The 19,814-nt window shown below is 44.9% G+C and overlaps 2 protein-coding genes across 2 annotated transcripts; one reads left to right on the forward strand and one right to left on the reverse strand.

The window, feature by feature from the left end:
• Positions 1-5: 5 nt before the first annotated feature.
• LOC113976624 lies at positions 6-3,757 on the forward strand (the record flags this gene model as incomplete). Its single annotated transcript, XM_027701965.1, has 2 exons — positions 6-254; positions 2,163-3,757. Coding segments are annotated over 2 exons (1,695 nt in total), but the record flags the coding sequence as incomplete, so codon positions are not given.
• Positions 3,758-7,731: 3,974 nt separating this feature from the next.
• TK2 (thymidine kinase 2, mitochondrial) lies at positions 7,732-19,806 on the reverse strand. Its single transcript, XM_027701969.1, has 10 exons — positions 19,459-19,806; positions 19,191-19,228; positions 18,555-18,629; positions 17,139-17,192; positions 15,049-15,138; positions 14,011-14,084; positions 10,262-10,350; positions 9,901-9,980; positions 8,581-8,661; positions 7,732-8,185 (listed from the first exon to the last, which is right to left on the reverse strand). Exons 4-10 carry the CDS (start codon positions 17,172-17,174, stop codon positions 8,087-8,089), a joined length of 549 nt encoding a protein of 182 aa, XP_027557770.1. The 5' UTR covers positions 17,175-17,192; positions 18,555-18,629; positions 19,191-19,228; positions 19,459-19,806; the 3' UTR covers positions 7,732-8,086.
• Positions 19,807-19,814: the final 8 nt, after the last annotated feature.

Raw genomic sequence — 19,814 nt, forward strand, 5'->3', positions numbered from 1 at the left:
TGTCGCGGGTCGCGGCCCGGCCCGGGCCCTGCGCCGACCCCGCCATCGCCGCCCGGGCGCGGGGGCTGCTCCTGGGCCCGGCGGGGCTGCCGGGGCACAGCGGGGCCCTGGACGTGCGCGCCGTGGCCGAGCGGTGCCGGCGGGCGCGGGGCGATCGCGCCCTGCGCGACCTGGTGAAGGCGCTGGAGCTGCTGGAGCTGCTCTGCCTCAACCTGCTGCTGTGCCCCTGGCGCAGGGAGATCCGCTCGCTCAAGGTACGGGACCGGGGGGAGCCGGGGCCGCGAGGCCGGGAGGGCAGCGAGGGATGGAGCGGGGCCAGGGGCACATCCTGCCCGGGACAGGGCTGGGAGCTGGAGCAGTGTCATGGACACATCCTGCCCGGGAGCTGGAGCAGTGTCACGGGCACATCCTGCCCTGATCAGGGTGCTGGGAGCTGGAGCAGTGTCATGGGCACATCCTGCCCGGGGCGGTGCCCCGTGTGATGTGTGGCTGCTCCCTGGGATGTCCCCGCCGAGGCCGGGCGTGCTGAGCATCTGCGGGGCTGGGAACGGAGCCCCGGTTGTGGTGAGGCAGCAGAGAAGGTGAAAGCTTTGCCTCTCATCGCTCTGAGCCCTCCCCTCTGTTCGCTGTAAGGAGGGGGTGTTTTCCTCGGTGGTTTGGTGCCAAAGGCCGGGTGGGGCGGTGCCTCCTGGCCCCTTATCCCGGGTGGGGGTGGGCAGGAACAGCCCCTGGGAAAGAGGAAACGCTGTTGGTTTTCGCAGCAAGGTGGCCACGGTGACCCCGCTTCCCCAGCACACCTCGCACATCTCATGGCCCACAAGAGACACAATCTAAACACTTGCAAAATCTCAACAGAATCCCCCAACACGCAAACTGATTGCCCTTCCTTCAGCAGCACGTGCTGGTGAGGCAGAGCCATTTCTTTGCTTCTCCCTGGACGTAGGTCCCCCCTGTGGATTCTCAAACAGCTGTAGGTTCCTGTTCTCATTCATCTCCCTAAAACAGGGCAAAACATAAGATAATCAGGACTACAGTTGGTGGGTTCTGCTTCTCCTAACACAAAATCTTAGGCTTCATTAAGATTAAACTTTGAAGACCACTGTGGGTAACCCAAAGTTCAGGCCTGCTGAAGGTGGGATTGCAAAGCACTGCTGACAAATTTACCTGAGAATGGACTGAGGGTCAGTCCTACATTATACATAACCGTGGCCATTTTGGGGTCAGTTTTGTTCTCCCTGAAGCTTCTGCTTGTGAGACCAATGCTCAGGTCTCAGCCTCAGGCAGTAGGTGAGTCTGTCCCAAGCTGGGCAGCCTGAAAACAAGGTGGAAGTCTTGACTTTGCATTCCCACCTCTGTTCTGTGCTGACTTGCCAGGAGTTGATCATGCTTAGCTCAACAGAGTCTCTTCTATCAGTATTTCAGACAAAACCAAAAACCACTTCCACTTTACAAACTAGGCCTCATGTCTGGGGTAGCTCTAAAACCAAGCAAATATTGATTTTTGAAGTTGTTATGCAGCAACGGCAGCATTCTATTCATGTTTTGCAGAAAGCTTTTGCAAAGAGGTGTTTGGGCAATATTTCTGCTAGGATGGTCTACCTTCAAAAAGGTGCTTTCAGAAAAATGGCAGTTTAATTCAAAGGTAGTAAAGTTACAGCAGGAATCTGAACCATGGAAAAAGGAAATGTTATAGCCTTGTCACCAATTAGGAAATGCAGTTAACAGTGAGTGCATCTTGTTTGCTTCCTTGGGAAAAGATCAGACCTCAGTGAGTTAGTCTGTGAATCCTTGTTTGCTTAAAAAGCTTATATTCTTCAGTAGAGCACATAAGATTCATTTCTGTTTTTCTCCAGTTTGACTAAAATAATTTCCTCACTCTCTTCCTTTTTGAATGCTGATGCTCTTAGCCAGGACCTCAGCAGGTTTCAGCTGGCATCACTTCACTGAAACTAATGTGCTGTAGCAAAGCTCTGATGCTTGAGAGGCTGACAAAATAATGCTTTAGAAAAGCCTCACTCACTGCGATTCACAATTCAGGCTTTTAGGAACACAGGTTTTTTTGAAAGCTGTAAGCAATTTCTGAAGTATTTTTGATTTTCAATCTTTCAGGTTTTCTTCCACCCCATCCCCTCAGTGTTTTTCTGTGTTTCATTCTGTTTCAGACATTCACTGGTAACTTTGTCTACTATATCCAGTCAGTGCTCCCAGATGACATCGTCAAAGCAGTCCTGGAGAAAATAGGGTACGTTGCAACAACAGCAACAGAGTTTTCACTTGTCAAAAAGAGAAACAATGAGGAAACAAAGCAAACTGCATTTGAAATATTCCTGGCAAGGATCGAGTGTGAAACCATCCTGGAAATGACAAGTGAAGGAAAACGTGGTGTTTTGGAGGAGCCCCTCCAGCAGAGAACACAAACCCAGCGGCACCAAGGAGAGCAGGACAGAGATCACCCACCCCAGAGAGGAGATATGGAAAATCCAGAAAAGGAAGAAAGCAGTGAGACATCTTTGTGCCTTGCTCCCCAGCAGAACTGCTCAGCTCCCTGCCCTCTGTCCTTTGAAGCTGCTGGGAATGTGGAGAGCAAGGATAAGTTGGCTGAGGCAGCAGCTGCTCCATCCACCTCCATCCCTCCGGAACTCCACAGGCGAGGCGTCGGCTCCGCGCGGCTGCCGGGGCAGTGCTCGGACAGCGAGGACTTCCTGGTCAAGTACAGTGACATTGTCATAGGACAAACACCTATCTTCAGTGAGAATCGTTCTCCAAAGGCTTTTGAGACCGAGCCCAGAGCCAGTGGGAGTGAGGAATGTGCCTTGGCTGCAGAGCCCCGGGGGGCTGAGCTGGGGCCTGTGCCGCTGTCCCCAGGAGCCAGCGGCCCCCCAGCCTTTGCCATGTTTGCTGACAGCCCCTGTGACAGCTCAGCCCCCGGGGAGTTCAGAGCTCCACAACTGCCCCAAGAATCCATTGAAGCAGAAATCAAGGATGCCATGAACTGCATAGACCCAGACCCTGCCGATGGACCCGCTGAGCTGAAGTCTCTGCCCTACACAGACTTTGCCTCTGCCCAGACTGTCCCCAGGGAGGAGGAGGTTTGTGATCTGTCCTTAACTTTCACAAAACTACAGATCAAGGACACTCAGGAAGATCTGATGTACCCAGTGGAGGAAACTGGCCAACCTGCAGCAGCAGCATGTGCCAGTGACAGGCACAGAAGAGAATTCAATCACTCCAAAATCAAACATACATATCTGGTTGATGCTGAGCCATTCTCAGACCTGTGCTGTACTGCTGGGAACACGGAGCATTCCACCACTGGTTCTGATGGCAAGAGACTGTTCATGGATACTGGTAACACACACACAGCCTCTGAGGGCTTCAGGCACATCAGAGAGCCCCCCAACCTCACCTACATCCCACCACAGAGTATCGATGTTGGGCCTTCACACCCAAGAAGGACCAGCACACAGGACAGAAGGACCCTCCTGCAGCCTGAACCTGAATCCAGTGAAGTAACTCTGGAGAACTGGAATTCAGAACTGAGTGAAAACCAGGAGCCTTATGTCATTATTGACAGGACCGACCAAGGAATGTTATGCCATCACATTTGAGTCTACCAGTGCTTTATCTCTAATCTGCCTGGGGTTTTTGCCTCTCACTTGTGGCCTTGATCATCTTTTCAAGGAGATGATTCGTTTTGTCAAAACAGTTTAAAAAAAACCAAAACCACATCACTGCTTTTGGACAGTAAAAAACAGGAGTAGTTACACGAAGTCTTAATGGCCCCTGTGGCAAGGAAACCTGAATGGTCACCTTTCTGAAGGGTAAACTTCCATAAATTTAAATCCATTAATTCATTAGCCAGATTCCTTCTGGCTGTTTCTAATGCCAGCCAGGTTTCTTCAGTTAAGCATACTGCTTTTTTTTCCCCCTTCACAGACCTATTCCTGGAGTATTCTTCCAGTACAAGGTAGATCTTCTAAACTGGAAGACCCAGGTTTCCAGCTTTACAAATGCTGTACTGGAGTGTACTTGTGTTTGTTAGCTCACTGCATTCCTTGGAAGCTGTTCTGAGCTCATCTTCCTCCTGCCTTCAGCTGAGAACAAGTTTAGAAAGTTTGACAACGTTCCTCTAGGTTTGAAGAGGGAAACAGCCCTGTGAACACTCTTGGGTTTGGAGAGGCAATAACCTGTATTACAGGTTTTATACCTGCCTTCATTTATAACCAGAATATTTTGTGGCTTCCACTACAGTTTTCAAGAGAAGCTTTGAGCATCATAACTCTTCACTGCCACCAGGAGAGAGATGCAGCTACTGCTGCCATTTCCCTTGTCCCTGCTCCTGCCACTTCATTCCGCACCAAGATTCACAGAATTTTTCTGTAAACCAGTTCATTTTATTCATTTTATTTCATCATAAAATTAAGGAGGAAAAACTGCCATTCTGTGCCATTTTAGTGTCAAGGAAATGTCAGCAGAGAAGGTTGCAGTGAGCACCAGAGCCAGGATCAGGGATCCTCTGGAAGCAGCAGTTCTGTGTGCTGAGAGGGAACGGGAGCAGAAGTGTGGGATCAGCTGTGAGCTGAGTCCCAGCAGGGAGAGCCTCTGTCATACACAACATTTAATTCATTGAGAAAAGCAACTAGCCACTGGTACTGTACTTAAGCACAGTCTTCAGTGCTTCTTTATACACTTGTTACCCAGGAGGACACTTTAATACTGCATCGAGTAGCTTTTCCAGCAGCACGTCAACGTGTGCTGGTTTTGGCTGGAGTGGAGTTAATTTTCTTCACAGTGGCTAATATGGGGCTGTGCTTTGGATGCTAAAAGTGCTTTGTTGTTTCACGTATAGTTAAAACAGTAGCTGAAGTAAATTTTGTATAGTTTATAATTGACGTTCAGCCCTCAAAAAATTCAAAGAGGAGCACACGGATTACACTAGAAAAAGCTCAGGAGCTAAAATGTAAAGATCTCCTTTTTCAACCACCAATTGCTGAAGTTCTGCCTTCCCCTGGTTCCAGCAGTGTGGGGGGAACAGAACTTTGCCCAAGCTCACACCAAGGGCTGCATTCAGCTTTGGGTGAGGTTGTGAGAAACAGTTATTATGGACAAAAAATGTTCACAGGGCTCTTTCCTGACAAATCACAGTGACATCCTCTGGGCTGTAGGATTCTCTGTACTAAACCATCAAGTGAGATTTTCTGGACTGTGCAAAACATCCATCCTGGGCTTCTACAACCCATGATGAAATCAGAATTTAGAACAAACTGCAGATGACTGAACTTCAAATTTATAGAACCGTTTCCAAAGAAACGGTTCCTTTGGACTCTTTTATAGAAGAAAAAGGTTTGAAAGTTTAACAGAAGGTTTTAAGAATAATCACTATCCCCCTACAAATAAGCTTCAATAAGAAAGATAATTAATTAGCACACAAAATCTTATTTTTAAGCTAGAATTCTAAAGATTTACAACAGACCCATAGCATGGCATTACTGGGATCACAAGCCTTAGTACTAACTCTGTACTAAACCAGGAAATGCTCAGTGCACTCATCATGAATAAGTTGTAGTGATTTGGGAAAAAAATAGCCCATCAAATGGGACTAACAAGACATGAACTGCAGTTCCTGAGTTGGTGCAGTCCCTTCAATGCAGGGTTTTTAGTCATACCACAAAACTGCAAAAGAAAGGCAGTGATCTCCAAGAGCAACACCATCAGATGCTGTTGAAAGGCCACGTCACCCAATATTTGTGTCCTGCAAGTGCCAGACAAATGTCAGCAATCCGTGATCAAAGTACTCACTGATGCCTTGCTTGCTCCAGCTAAACCAACCAAAACCATTAGGGAAAATAAATTATATGTATATTGTACTTCAGGGATCATTCCCCTAAAATTACACAGAAAAAGTAAGGTGAACACAGTCCAAACTGCTGCCTTGAAAGGATTACCTTGAAGAGAACATTCAGAGGGTAAAGCACAAGAGAAAGGCAACTCAACACTTGAGCTGATGAGTCCTGAATGAAACCCCCACTAGTTCACTCTCCAAGTACCTGCAGGTCATAATAAACTGATTACAATCTAAACCCAAAGAACCATCTGTATTTTTCTTTGTAAAAAGAACTAAAATCAGAGAATCCAAAGCACTTAAGAAATCAATTAATTCTAGGATTTTTTATAACCATTTGAAAGGAACAACAAATGCTTTTCTGTGCACCCTTATTGTCAGTTCCTCAGCTCAGCCATAGCAGGGCTGGGCATCTCATCAACACTGGAGAGAAATAAGCCCTCTACAGAAACCTGGCTGTGAAACAGCCTGAAAGCCATTCTGCAATCACTTACAAATCTGTGGTTTGGGTTTGTCTTTTCTTGCCACTGAATTCAGTGGAACTGCTACAGAACTACAGCTACATTGTGGTGTCATGTAGAGCAGAAGGAACGTGCTGAATTCAGTGGAGCTGCACTAGTGTAGGCAGGGTTAGAGTAAGACCCAAGATTTCAAACTGGTAAGACCTATTTAACAAAGCTGCTTCACTTGATGCACTTCATTTGCTTCCTGTAATAATAAAAAAAGAACATCCCACCTCTTCCATTCCTTGAACACCTCCAGGGATGGGGACTCCACCATCTCCCTGAGCAGCCTGTTCCAAGATCTAATCGCCCTTTCTGTGAATAAAGTCTTCCTGCTGTCCAGCCTAAACCTCCCCAGTGCAGCTGAAGATTGTCCCCTTGTCCAGTCACTTGTTCCCTGGGAGCAGAGCCCAACCCCCACCTCACTGCAACCTCCTTTCAGGTTGTAGAGTGAGAAGGTCCCCCCTGAGTCTCCTTTTCTCCAGGCTGAGCCCCCCCAGCTCCCTCAGACGCTCCTGGTGCTCCAGCCCCTTCCCAGCTCCGTTCCCTTCCCTGCACACGCTCCAGCCCCTCGGTGTTGTTCCTGCAGTGAGGGGCCCAGAACTGGACACGGCACTCGAGGGGCCTCAGCAGGGCCAGCACAGGGGAATGGGGACTGTCCTGCTCCTGCTGCCACACTATTCCTGATCCAGGCCAGGTGCCCTTGACCTTCCTGCCCCCCTGGGCACACCTGGCTCGTGTCCAGCCCTGTCACCAGCACCCCCAGGGCCCTTCCTGCTGGGCACTTTCCTGCCCCTCTGCCCAGCCTGGAGCTGCAGGGGTTGTTGTGGCCAAAGTGCAGGACCTGGCACTTGGCCTCCTTGACCCCACACCCAAATCTGCTAATGGTGCACTCAGTCCCCTCACAATAAAGATACTGAACCCAACAGGGCCCAACCCTGATCCCTGGGGACACCACTGGTGACCAGATCCCAATTGGATGCAGCACCATTCCCACCACTCTCCAGGCACAGCCCTCCAGTCAGTTCCTGACTCAGCACAGTGCCCCTGTCCAAGCCTTTTCCAGAGTGTGCCATGGGAGACAGTGTCCCAGGTGTGCTGAAGGCCAGGCAGACACATCCACAGCCTTCCCCTCACCCCCCAGGTGGGTCACCTGGTCAGAAAAGGAGATCAGGTTGGTCAGGCAGGACCTGCCCTTCCTAAACCTGTGCTGGCCCCTGGCTGTCCTGAGTGTGCCATGTGAGCACACCCACAGTGATCTGCTCCACAACCTTGCTGGGCACCAGGGTTGGGCCGACTGTAATAAACACACCTCCCTCACACACACACACCAGTCACTGGGGGTCATTTCACCCCAGTTCACCAACACCAGCCTCAGTTCTCTGCTTCAGAGGCAGGTAGTAACAAACCATTTATTTTAAATTACAAAACCAGGGTTGTCTTTAGGGAAAAATAAAGAAGAAACTTAGGTTACTTCTAGGAAGCAGCAGTGAAGTGGGAAATGGGGGAAACAGCCATATTTTAGCTGAAGAGATTTGACACAGTAAAGCTGATGGAGAACCCAAAAACACAAAAAGGGATTGGTTTATATTCTGTTCCTGACTTGAACCTGAACATTTCATAGCCATAAGTCCACAACATTCTACAAAGCATAGTGCAAAACCAAAACCAGTTATATTTAAATATTAAAAATACCAAATCAGACTTCATAAACAGTATTTGGTACAACAATCACAGGCTCCTATAAATGGTGTTGTCTATTAGATGGGTTTAGTATTTGGTCCCGTTTTTCTTCATACGTTTCTATCATTTTCTGCATGTCATGGTCAGCTCCAATAACCTTGAAAAGAAGAACATGAACATTAGAAATAACTGACACCATAAAACATGGGGGGGGTTGAGCAAAACAGAAGAGGACTAGCACTGAAGCCAAACCAAGACACTCCTGGGGTCTGTCCAAATCACTTTCCATTTGAAATTTGGCATTCCCTGAAAAGTTACATGGCTGATCCTGCAACCAATCACAGTGAACAGACCCTCAAATTCCACAAAGAGATGGAAAACCACACTTCCATGCTATACACTACATGTCTGTAAACAGTTTTCTAAGGTTCTCATTCTCCAAGGTTACCAGAAAATCAGATTTATTTACTTTTACCACTAAATAATGCTCTTATTCTTTAAAAAGTACAATCCTCCACATGCCTAATTGGTTATAATTAAAGTAATACTCACAAGCACTGGGCAGGAAACTTCAAACAGTGCACGTTTAATGAGCCACTCTTCATAGAGCTCATGAATAGCTTCTAAATATTCCTAGAAAAGAGGCACTGGAATAACACATATGCCCAGGGATGAAACACACACTGCAATTTATCCATTTGGTAAGCAGTTAAAACACATAGAAAAGCCAGCATTGGATATTTCCACTAACAAAACATACAAAGCAAACACGGGTTTTGCAAATAATTAATTCCCAGCACAAGGTTTTACTCCATGAAGAACCTCAAAGACACAGTTTACAGGAGCACAGGGCTCTCAGCTCCTTTTAAGATCAAGCAGCCCTTGATCATCCTCTCCCACAGGTATCATGTGGTTCAAGATTTTACAGAGGAAAATCCAGCAAAGAGAAGTAAGCACACGAAGGGCAAGGCTGCAGAGAATATGTACTGGAGGCACTTTGTGTGTCAATACATGTTCCTCAAATTCCCAGTTCCTTTTCTCCTGACTCACTCCATTTCCTCTAAAAGCTTTTCTGCCTGTCATCAACTACTGGGTGTTTTTTTTCTTGGAGACCACTTCACACTGTTCATTCCAAACTGCTGCCCCAGCCTCAGCAGAGCTGTGAAACAACACAAGGACTCTCCAAATCCATCACAACAAGGATTTACTCTCAAGGCAAAATTTCACATGGCCCAAAATGGGGCTCTTTGCCACTGACAGTTGCTTCTCCTGGACTGCCCAGCACTGGAGGTACAGCAGACAGGCTGTGTGTGCAGAGGGAGCCCCATTTGTGTCTGGTCAGGCTTTCTTTAGTTAATTCATTCACCAAACTGGGATCCTTCCATTACCACAGTTAATTTTAAAGCACATTCCCACACTTAAGATTTTCCAGAAGTTGCTTCTTTTCAGACACAAGCAGAGACACTTTTCCTGCATAAACATCCTGGTAACAGCAGACAACAAAGTGCCCACAGAAATTTCCAGCACCTGCATACCCAGGTATTTGTGCTTCAACTGGGTGCTTTTATGCCATTTAATGGTACAAAAGAATTGACTTTTTACATCTTAGAGAAGATTAACAGTTGATTAATACTCCAGCTAAAGTCAGCTATACTACAGTGTTTACTAAAACATAACACTTGGGACAATCAGTGTGCATGACAGATCATTTTTTAAAAATAAATCAAAATTAAATACTCAGGTTCTAGTTTGCAGTGGAAACAGCTGCACCACATTTTGGCAGTACACTCAGGACACCATTTTAGTATTTAGATTGGAATCATTATGTTTTTAAGGCTCCTTGTAACCACATACATTGGAGGAACTCCTTACCAGAGGAATGATCTTTTCTTCTTCCCTGCATCGTGTTTTTAACCTCTCATAACAAACTTTAGGAGATGTCTGCAGATAAACTGTTATAACAAAAATTAGAATAGTTATGATCAAGGATCAGCTTTAAAAGCAAAGAAGAACTATAGAAGGAAAGAATCCTGACTTGGGTGCCACCACTGAGCCCCCCTTTGGCACTACCATTAATCCACCCACAAATCCAAGCTGTCTGATGCTACATGTTACAACCACTATTATACTGAATAATGGGATAATTTATTACCCAACAAACAAGAATTATTTTTACTCCCAGTAAAGAAACCCACCCAGAAACACAGCCCTCCAGATCCCATGGAAATGTTACCTATCAAATCCACTGAAACATCGATGTTGTTCTTGATCCAGTCAAACCATTCACTTAGCACAGCATAATCCACCTCTGGCATTTTTCCACTGAACAAACAGAAGAGCCATCACTCACTGAACAGCATGCAGAGATCAATTCTAAACTCTGGTTTTTCTCACCAAACTAGAATTGCTCCCCATTTACTCCAGCATATATGAAATGAAAACACCACCAATGTTATTCCCACCCAAATTGAAGGCCACATAAACCATTGTCTATACAAGAGAAAGATCAAATATTTTTCTTTTAAGTACTTATTGAAACAAAGTTTCTATTATTAACAGTTACAAACATTAATTATTTTTTTCCACTACAGTTAAGACATAATTACTTGGTGACAAGGAAGAAAACATTACCACAGTGACATTCACACAATAACAGCAAATTAGTGTCAGTGGTTATTTATTGCTCAGGTTCTTTGGATCAGGATCATTTCAAGTCTACCTGCAGTGCATGTCACCAGAAGGGCTGGGTTTACTCAGCAGCACTGACAATTCCTTACAGAAGCCACATTAAAGGGCAGTGAAAAAATAATGACACTGTAAACAAATTTATTCCCACTGTAAGAAATATTTGTGGAAAGAGTAGTGAAATATTCAACATGCTTAATTGGAGCTCTGTACTCAGAGAGCACAGACAACATAGACAACTGTCCCAACTACCTCACCAAGAATAATAAAATATCAGACAGGGAGTTACAGAGAACATGTTAAGAATCACATTAGTATTTTATAATAAAAACATTCTGGTTTTATTAGTATCAGATTTTCACTTATTACCATATTCCTAGTAGTCAAATATTACTAGTTTTACATTATCCTGTCTTCAAAACTGGTGACAGTAACACATACTCCACACTCCTTCCTAAATGCCTCTGCAATAAAAATATAAAAAGAGATGGAGTTGGAGGGCTCCTGTCCTCTGCAGCTGAATGATTCACACCAGTTACAACATTTTAAATAGTGAAGAACGAGATTCCACAGATTTCTAAGCCCTTCTTCTGGCAACGTGCTTTGATCACTGGCAAAACTGAGCAGAGATAATACAAAAGGTTCCCTTTAGGTTTGTAAGAAAGCAAAACCCGTATTCGTACCCCCTCAGTTCTTTATCTGCCATCCAGCTGAATGTCCCACCTCCTAAAATGGGATTTCCCACTTCCTAAAATGGAATATCCCCCCCCCAGAAATGAGATAACAAGTCATTGCTATTCCTCTAATATACCAATCATATACATTCCTGGGTAGCAGGGACCTACGTAAGCCAAATACTGATTCTGCTACTTTTCTCCAGGATAGATGGGGAAAACTGGAAGGTCAAAAGGAACTGGAAATAAGAAAAAGCACCACTATTCTTACCCTAAAAGATGGTAACATCCAAGTCAATTCTGCACTGACCTGCCCTACAGAAAACCTGCCTTTGCTTCCCCTTTGTCATGGAATACCCTGGATAATCCTGTGAGGATTCTGGATCAGGCTCAAGACCCATAAAGATACAGGGAATGTACAAGGCACAAAAGGGTGTTCTCATTTCTGAGGTTTGCTGACATTTGACTCCTGCCAAGTCAAGTTTTCACTGCAGAAGTTGAACACGAACAGACTGAGCTTTGTATCATGAACAACTACGAATTCCAAGGGGACAGAGGGAATTGGTGGTGCTCACACCCTGCAGCACATCCTGCACATTCCTGTGCACACATTTAGACTTCTCCTGGTTTTACACCTGACATGAGCCTTTCATGCCAGACTCAAGCCACAACTGCACTCAGACTGTGCAATCCCAGTGTCCAATCCCAGACCTTGCACACTCGTGCCTCTCTCCACCTGCCACGGACACTCCCAGCAGTTGCCTTCCATCATTGTTGTAAATCTTTCTCTGGTTCTCTCTCTGGGACAAAGCCTGAAGAGCCAAAACTGAGTGACTTGATCAAAGGAGAACTGATATCCCTGATGTTCCCACAGCTCTCCATCCCTTGCTTCAACTGACCATTCTCCTAAAGGAGCAGAGTTTGTGCAGACATGAGAGAACAGCAACAGGAGGGACCTTCTCAGCCTCACAACCCCTTGACAGGAGGGGGGAGCCAGGGGGGCCGGGCTCTGCTCCCAGGGAACAAGGGACAGGACAAGAGGAAATGGCCTCAGGCTGTGCCAGGGGAGGCTCAGGTTGGAGATTAGGAAAAATTCCTTCATGGAAAGGGTTGTCCAGCCCTGGCACAGCTGCCCAGGGCAGTGGTGGAGTCCCCATCCCTGGGGGGATTTAAAATCCATGTGGATGCAGCACTTGGGGACATGAGTTAGTGGTGGCCTTGGCAGTGCTGGGGAACACTTGGACTTGATGATGTTAAAAGTCTATGGCAACCTAAACAATTCCATGATTCTTCTCCATCTTTAGGACTGGGACCCTAAGCAGTACCTGCTCTTACAGTAAAGAAAGCACAAAATAACCTCTGCTCTGCACTTTGCTTTTGGCCACTACCAGTTACAGGGTATGAGGGAGGACAGATTTACTTATTTTTTTTAATGTGACACAAAATAGCTGTTTTCATACAGCCCCAATTATTCCTTGTTTTAATTAAAATCCTTTTATACACCCTTTTCTTCTTGCTTGCCATTGGTAGCACCAGCTGCCTTCTAGCTTGCTGCAACAAAAAGCAAATGCTTTTCATCCAACATTAGAGTGCTAAAGCCATGGAACACCTTAGATGCCCTTAAAATGTTGTTACAGAATTATGGAGTTGACACAACCAGACTTTGCCTCATAGCAACTGAGTTCTGAGTCTTTGGGACAAAAGCACTTTGCCCACAGTGAAAAAGAAAAGTCAGTAATTAAAAACAAGAAGGATATTCCAGGACACTTCCACTGGGATAAATAATGTCTTTCTGTTTGCCTCACATCCTACTGTCTCTCTCCCCACTCCCAAAGCCATTCCTGCAGCAGGGATGACACCTTGTGGCAACAAACTGGTTCGTGCTTTGAGGCCACTGAAAAACCCACTAAAACAACAGCCTGTTCAATTAAAGGTCAGCATTCCAAACAAACCAAACCCAAAACACTCAGAGGTGGTTACTGCACTGTTGGTTAGTTTGGGATGGGTGAGCTGGACATGGGGCAGGTAATAGGTGATTGTTCTTTCTGTACTCACAGCCTGCCAAGGTTTGCAGCCTGGTTTGATCCTGTAAATCCTGAGCCAGAGCAAGTGGCTCGAGTTCCTGCTTCTCCCTCAAGTTCCTGCTTCTCCCTCAAGTTCCTGCTTCTCCCTCAAGTTCCTGCTTGCAAGAAACACCAGTCCTGGGTGCCAGGTTGGGCAACACTATCTAGTTCCCTCCTTCCTGCAGTGTTATTCTTTATATCCTCCTGGGTTTTAACCTGTTCAACGTGTGTTTGCTTTCATTTAGCAGGATTTTTGTATTCAGCTGGAGAGCAGAAAACTTCAACAGATGTTGTCCAACTAAACTCTGTGCTAAACACACAGGAGCACTGCTGAGAAAGGCTCTCCATGTCCTACAGGTTTAATTTTACCAGTGGGCAGCACATCCTGACCCAACACACTGCCACTCCAGCACAGAACTGACAGATTTCACAGGCCACTTGGATACATACTACCAAACAAATTACCAGTTGATTTTATATATATATATATATATATATACACACATATATATAAAAATTAATTAATCCAAGGAAGTGAAGTAGAAATCCATGTGCTATACCTTCTGTACAAATTTTCCACAAAGATGTGTTTTGCACTGTGAATTGATCTCTCCATCATTCGGACTGGAGAAGTCTACAAAATAAAACTTGACAGTGTACATTTTTCAACATGTTTGTTATCTTTTCAGACTCACACTGCACATTATATGAAACATATATGATTTTCAGATCTTTCTTTCAGATTTTGTGACAAACAAACTTACTGGGAGGGTGGGAACCACAAAAAACCAAAGATTCCTTATTTATGGTCACTGCATTATTAAACAGCTACATAACTAATTTGTTACTCATACACAATTTTCAGCATTTGGTTCATTTGAATGAACTTTTTCTGCAACAGAACAGGATTTCTATTGTCTTGGAAAAACAACTCTTCAAAAACCTGATGTTTGTATGTGCAGTATCACTCACAGGTGGTACTGCTGAAAGTTTGCCCTGACACAAACCCAGAAAATAAAACTTAACAACAATCATTAAGATATAAGTGTGGCATCTAAGATCAGATCTTGTAATCGGGGAATGGAAGACAGCGTGGAATGTAAGGGAAAGAGTTTGAAGGCAAAAGAATAAACAAATCTTGGTAAAAATGTAGAACATGAAAAATCAATATAGAAAAAGAAAATATTACAAGAAAAAAAATTATGTAAACCATCTGAAAAAAAGCAGTAGAAAACGTTAGAAGCACTTGGAATAAACACAAGAAGCATGGGCTAAATGAATTCTAACACGAGATTATTTAATGTTTGCCAAAGATCTGAAATAGCAAAATGACAGACAAGTCACTGAGGTGAGATGAGGAAGATTCTACCTCCTCAGGCTGGTGCCAAACCAGCACTACTTTGGGGAAGTAAAAGTTCTGAGCAGGCAGATGTTTTGCCCCCAGAGCACACGTCTTTGCACCACAAAAATTCCTCCTCACTGCAGGAACAAAGAATGAACACAAATAGATCCTAACTTTTGAATACAAGGTTAAAAGCATTTCACACTCATAACCATATCTAATTCTTTTTTAAATTAGAAAAGAAATGTCTCTTTACCATTGGTCTGGTGTGCTGCTCCAACATGGTCAGCTGGACATAAGTCTGTAACGTTATCCCCCATCTGGAAGCATCTTGGTACATTAAACCCTGGAGTCAGGGATGGAAGGAAGACACAGACATTTGTCAGGTCAAAGAGCCAAACAGTGAAGGTGGTGTTTAGTGAGCTCTTACAGTACAACAGCATTGCTACAAGAAGGGCACTTACACAGTAAACACCAGGTTTGACAAGAATTAAGGGATCACTTGCTCTGCACAAGGCAGGTGTAAGAGTTATGGCTCTGGTCCTAAGTGGAAGGCTCACTGAAGTCAGCAGGAATTAAGTGCTCTGCACATGGGACAGTCAGAACTAAGGCACAGCTCATGTGAGACAGTTCAAATATGTTTAGTAATTAAAAAAACATATCTACTACTTTATTTTTGTGCACTGACAGACTCTCAGTATACTCAGTCCAGCCAGAAGTCATATATGGTCCAGTAAGCATGGTCTGGGCCTCAGGAAAGGTGTCCCTGAACACACACAACTGATCTTCCTACAGGATCCTCAAAGCAGGTCTCAGGTAGCTCCTCCACTCTTTCTGATTGCTGCAATTCCACACACACACACACTCACTGGCAACAGTCTATCCTGAAAAGATCTTACTCAAAATAAGGCATCAGTCAGTGTCTATTTGGTGAGGTGACAAGTTTTAAGGCAGCAGCACAGGTTGAGCCCACAGATCTGACCTCCTCCTTCTCTCCCTGCCCAACATCAGACTTTCTCAGTGTTCCAAAACACACAGACTGCTGTGCTGATGCCAAACACACCCCACCCCTCTACTAACAATAAGAAAGTAAGGCATCAGTAACTCCTAGGAGGGAGAATTTACTTTTCCAGAGGACCTATGGCAGCACTGATGGTATCACACACACATTTGGCCTCGTGTACTTTGGGTTGTGCCCACACCACCGTTCTGGCAGCAAATCCCACCAGCCTGAGCACAGATCTGTCCTCAGCCAGCAGTGAGGTTTCTGCAGGGCAGGGGATCCCCAAGCAGAACTGACATCAGGAACCAGTTCCAGCAGCCCAGCAAAGCCAGTGTGCAGTGCAGGCAGAGCCCTGGCTGCTGCCTCCGAGCACAGCTGGGACCCAGGGACGGCCTCGTGGGAACAGTTCCCAGAAGCCATGGCTACCCAAAAAACACAAACCCTCAACACCTCAACTGGGTCGAGTTTTCCTAACCTTCAGCAGTCACAGAATCACAGAATGTTAAGGAATCAGAACAGATCTTAAAGCTCATCTAGTCCCATCCCCTCTGCTGTGGGCAGGGACACCTTCCACTAGCCCAGGTGGCTCCAAGCCCCATCCGACCTGGCCTTGGACACTTCCAGGGATGGGGCAGCCACAGCTCCTCTGGGCAACCTGTGCCAGGGCCTCCCCACCCTCACAGGGAACAATTTCTTCCTAACATCTTATCTAACCCTGCCCTCTGTCAGTGGGAAGCCATTCCCTGTGTCCTGTCACGCCAGTCCCTGATGAACAGTCCCTCTCCAGTTTCCCTGCAGCCCCTTCAGACCCTGGAAGGTGCTGTGAGGTCTCCACACAACCTTCTCCTCTCCAGGCTGAACAGCCCCAGCTCTCCCCTCCTGTCTCCACATGGAGATGCTCCAGTCCCTTATCAACTTTGTGGCCTCCTCTGGACTTGCTCCAACAATTCCATGTCCTTCTTATGTTGGGACACCACAAGTGTGCAGAGTGTTGCTGTCAAACAACATTAACTGATCAGATCCACCCCTCACTTTGAGTGATTCTTTGAAACAGGCATGAGTAGATTTAGAAACAACTGTCACACTCAGGGCTTACCTTTATGGGAATTTCTTTAGCTCATACCATGTAAGAAACCCCTTGCCAAAACCACATTTTATAGGCAATGTTTCTACTATGTCTTAATCACAGTAAAAAACCTTTTGCTTCATGAAGCTTTATTTTTTGCTGTGTGAGATTCTGACCACACCTTTCCTAACAGTTTTGCTGGTTGGTAAGAAGTTGTCACACGTGTACTTCTACAAGAACAGCCACTGTAATTGCAGAAATGATTTCTGTCACTTACCAGGATATTATGACCACGAACGTTCCTCCACTTCATCAAGGGTTCTTTCAAAACCTTGGTAAAAAGAACTCCATGTTAACTCCATGTTAAACATGTTTTAGATGCAAAACACTTTATGTGACTCTACAAATCTGCAACTGTTTTTAAGGATTACTCATTCAGTAAGTCAGAGTATTCACGACTTGTATTGGAAAGCTCACCCCTCTTAAAAAACAGCACTGAATCCTGAACACAAAAAGTAACAGCAAAAACTCTAAAAATAGAAAAATATCAACATACAACACCATCTTAGCATTTTTAAACTGCCAAAATAAAACACCTAATGAGCCTGGATAGAATTTCTTTTTTTTTGAGTCAAAACCAGTCCCACATAGGGGAAAGAACTGCTTAGCAGAGTCCTGATTCCATTTAATGACCTGCCCATTGCCTCACAAATTCATGTCAGAGAAAGCAACACTTGGCATAAAGAGGATCAGACTGCTATCATATTAGTTTTTATTTTATTTTTTTGTTCTAACAAACAAAATGTATTCAAAACCTTTACAAAATTAATCAGAAAAGCTTCTACCCTGAATAGGTAAAATCACAAGACTTACCTGGTTCAAACAGGGTCTAAAACTCCAACCACAAAGCCAGGCCTAAGAGAGTTAACTAGCTACTTAAAAATGTTGCACTATATGCAAATTAAAGTCTGCTATCTTTTGGGTTAACAGTTAATTACTTCAGAAGGATCATTTCTGTTAAATTACCAAACAACCCAGCATTTCCACGGGGACTCCTAAAACTTACTATCAAATGTATTGCCAGCTCTGCTGGGAAAAGTATTAATATCTGGTGTACACAAAAACAAATGTTCACTTTGTACACAAAAAAATTTGTTCACTGAAGTTTGATCTTGATTTTGTTTAAAAACACAATAAGCCTGCCCTTCCCTCAATCTTGTTCTAAGCAACATGAAATCAAATCTCAAATCAGTCTACAAAATCTTCAGGAACAGTTTTAACAGATTTTCCATGTTTCAAAAAAGCCATATATTCACTAGAATCTCAAGTATTTTTACATCATTACATCTTTAGTTTGCTTATTACAAGACACACCTAAGATTTCAGTGACATGAAATGGCAAACAGGCATGTCCAAACATGCCCAACCCCTGTGGGTTGCTGTTACTTTGCAGAGGTGCAGACTCTGATCCACAGGTTTTACTGATCTTTTGGACCTTGTACTTTATTACTTTCTTTTCTGCAATCCGAGTATAAAAATTTGGGAGATGGGGAGGTACCTCAGTAAGCCCCTGGCTCACAACCTGCTGCTCCTTTCTATGTGCCTGAGGAGAACATTTCCAGAGTGCCAGTTCTGTCAGGACAAGCAACTGCTGAATGTTGGAAATAAAGATAAAGAACTGTAGATCCAGTACCTCAATGCTGGTAGTTTGTGCAAAATAATCCAGGCATGTTGTTTTCCCACTTGCAATGTTCCCCTCAACGCATATCTGATGAAAAACAGAGTCATTGTGAGAACAGTGTGTGTGAAAATGTACCTTTCCCATGGCACCAGGCTAGTTCCTTACACTGTGATGAGATTATCTCCCAGGAAGGATTGCTTAAACCTTAAGAGGCACTACATTTTTATTTTCAGAAACTTGAACAACTAAAATAAACTTAGAGAATTTTTTTTCAGCTGTCTTAAAATAATTTATAGCTTTAAGTGATTAGGTTCCAAATAAAAAAAAAAATCACCACCTGCCAGGGAGGGCTGCACAGGGCAATGGCAAGGCTACACATGCAACACTGACCCCAAACTGTCACCTGTCCCAACACAATCCCTCACCGTTTTATCCCTCACAATTTTTGCACAAATCCCTCACAATTTTATTGGAATTTACAGAACCAGACAAGTGTAGCCTTGCACTGACCATGACCCAGTGCCAGACCCAGGACCACACAGTGACACAGGCACAGCCAACAGCTGCATATGCTCAAATTATAATGAAATTGTAATGAAAGAGGCTGCACGTTTTACTTCATTTTCTGAACAAAATGCAAATACTTACAACTCTCTTTCTATCATCTTTCTTTATCAGAAGTTTATCTAGAATGGAAATAAACAACAGTTAAAATCAAGGAGGTCTTCATAACTTAGTTATACTGAGCCTCTTAAGTGAGCCCCTCCATGAAGTTTTTAGGTTCTCTGTTGCTTAATATGACTATTTGCTAAATTACCAACCTCAAAGGTTTTAGGTCATTATTGGGTCATGCACTAGACACATTTTGGCACAGACTGACACAGTTCTAGCTGAAGTTCACCATTGGTAACACTACTGAGAGTGGAACGGTGAGTGCCCACACTTCCACCAGGTTTTTGTTATTCCTGCTGCTCCTCGGTTGGCACTGGGGAAAAGTGAATTTCGGGAAGGCCACTCAGGGAGCAGCCCCTGCTGGGTCCACAGGCCCAGCTACAAGGCAGGGGAAGGGTGAAGGCTCCAAGACAAGCAGTTCAGGTGCCTTACACCTCAGAACTGCGGTGCAAAACCTGTGCAAGCCATGCTGAGCTTATGGGACCCCTCACCCCACAGAGCACGGGAAGGCAGTGATGGGGGGCAGAGGGGCCGGGTGGCCGCTCCCCACGGGCACCAGGGGCCCGAGTGCCAGGGTCTGACCCTGATCCTGCTGCCCCA

This window comes from Neopelma chrysocephalum, unplaced genomic scaffold (assembly GCF_003984885.1).
Source record: "Neopelma chrysocephalum unplaced genomic scaffold, ASM398488v2 Primary Assembly neopelma1_176, whole genome shotgun sequence".
In the NCBI taxonomy this organism is placed as follows: Eukaryota; Metazoa; Chordata; class Aves; order Passeriformes; family Pipridae; genus Neopelma; species Neopelma chrysocephalum.

Coding starts and splice junctions, on each gene's coding strand:
- TK2 (XM_027701969.1), bottom strand. CDS start 17,174: ATGAAGTGGAGGAACGTTCGTGGTCATAATATCCTG. Junction 9,981..10,261: donor TGTTTCAGTGGATTTGATAG/GTAACATTTCCA, acceptor TTGTTATAACAG/TTTATCTGCAGACATCTCCT. Junction 8,662..9,900: donor AAGAAAAGATCATTCCTCTG/GTAAGGAGTTCC, acceptor CCTCTTTTCTAG/GAATATTTAGAAGCTATTCA.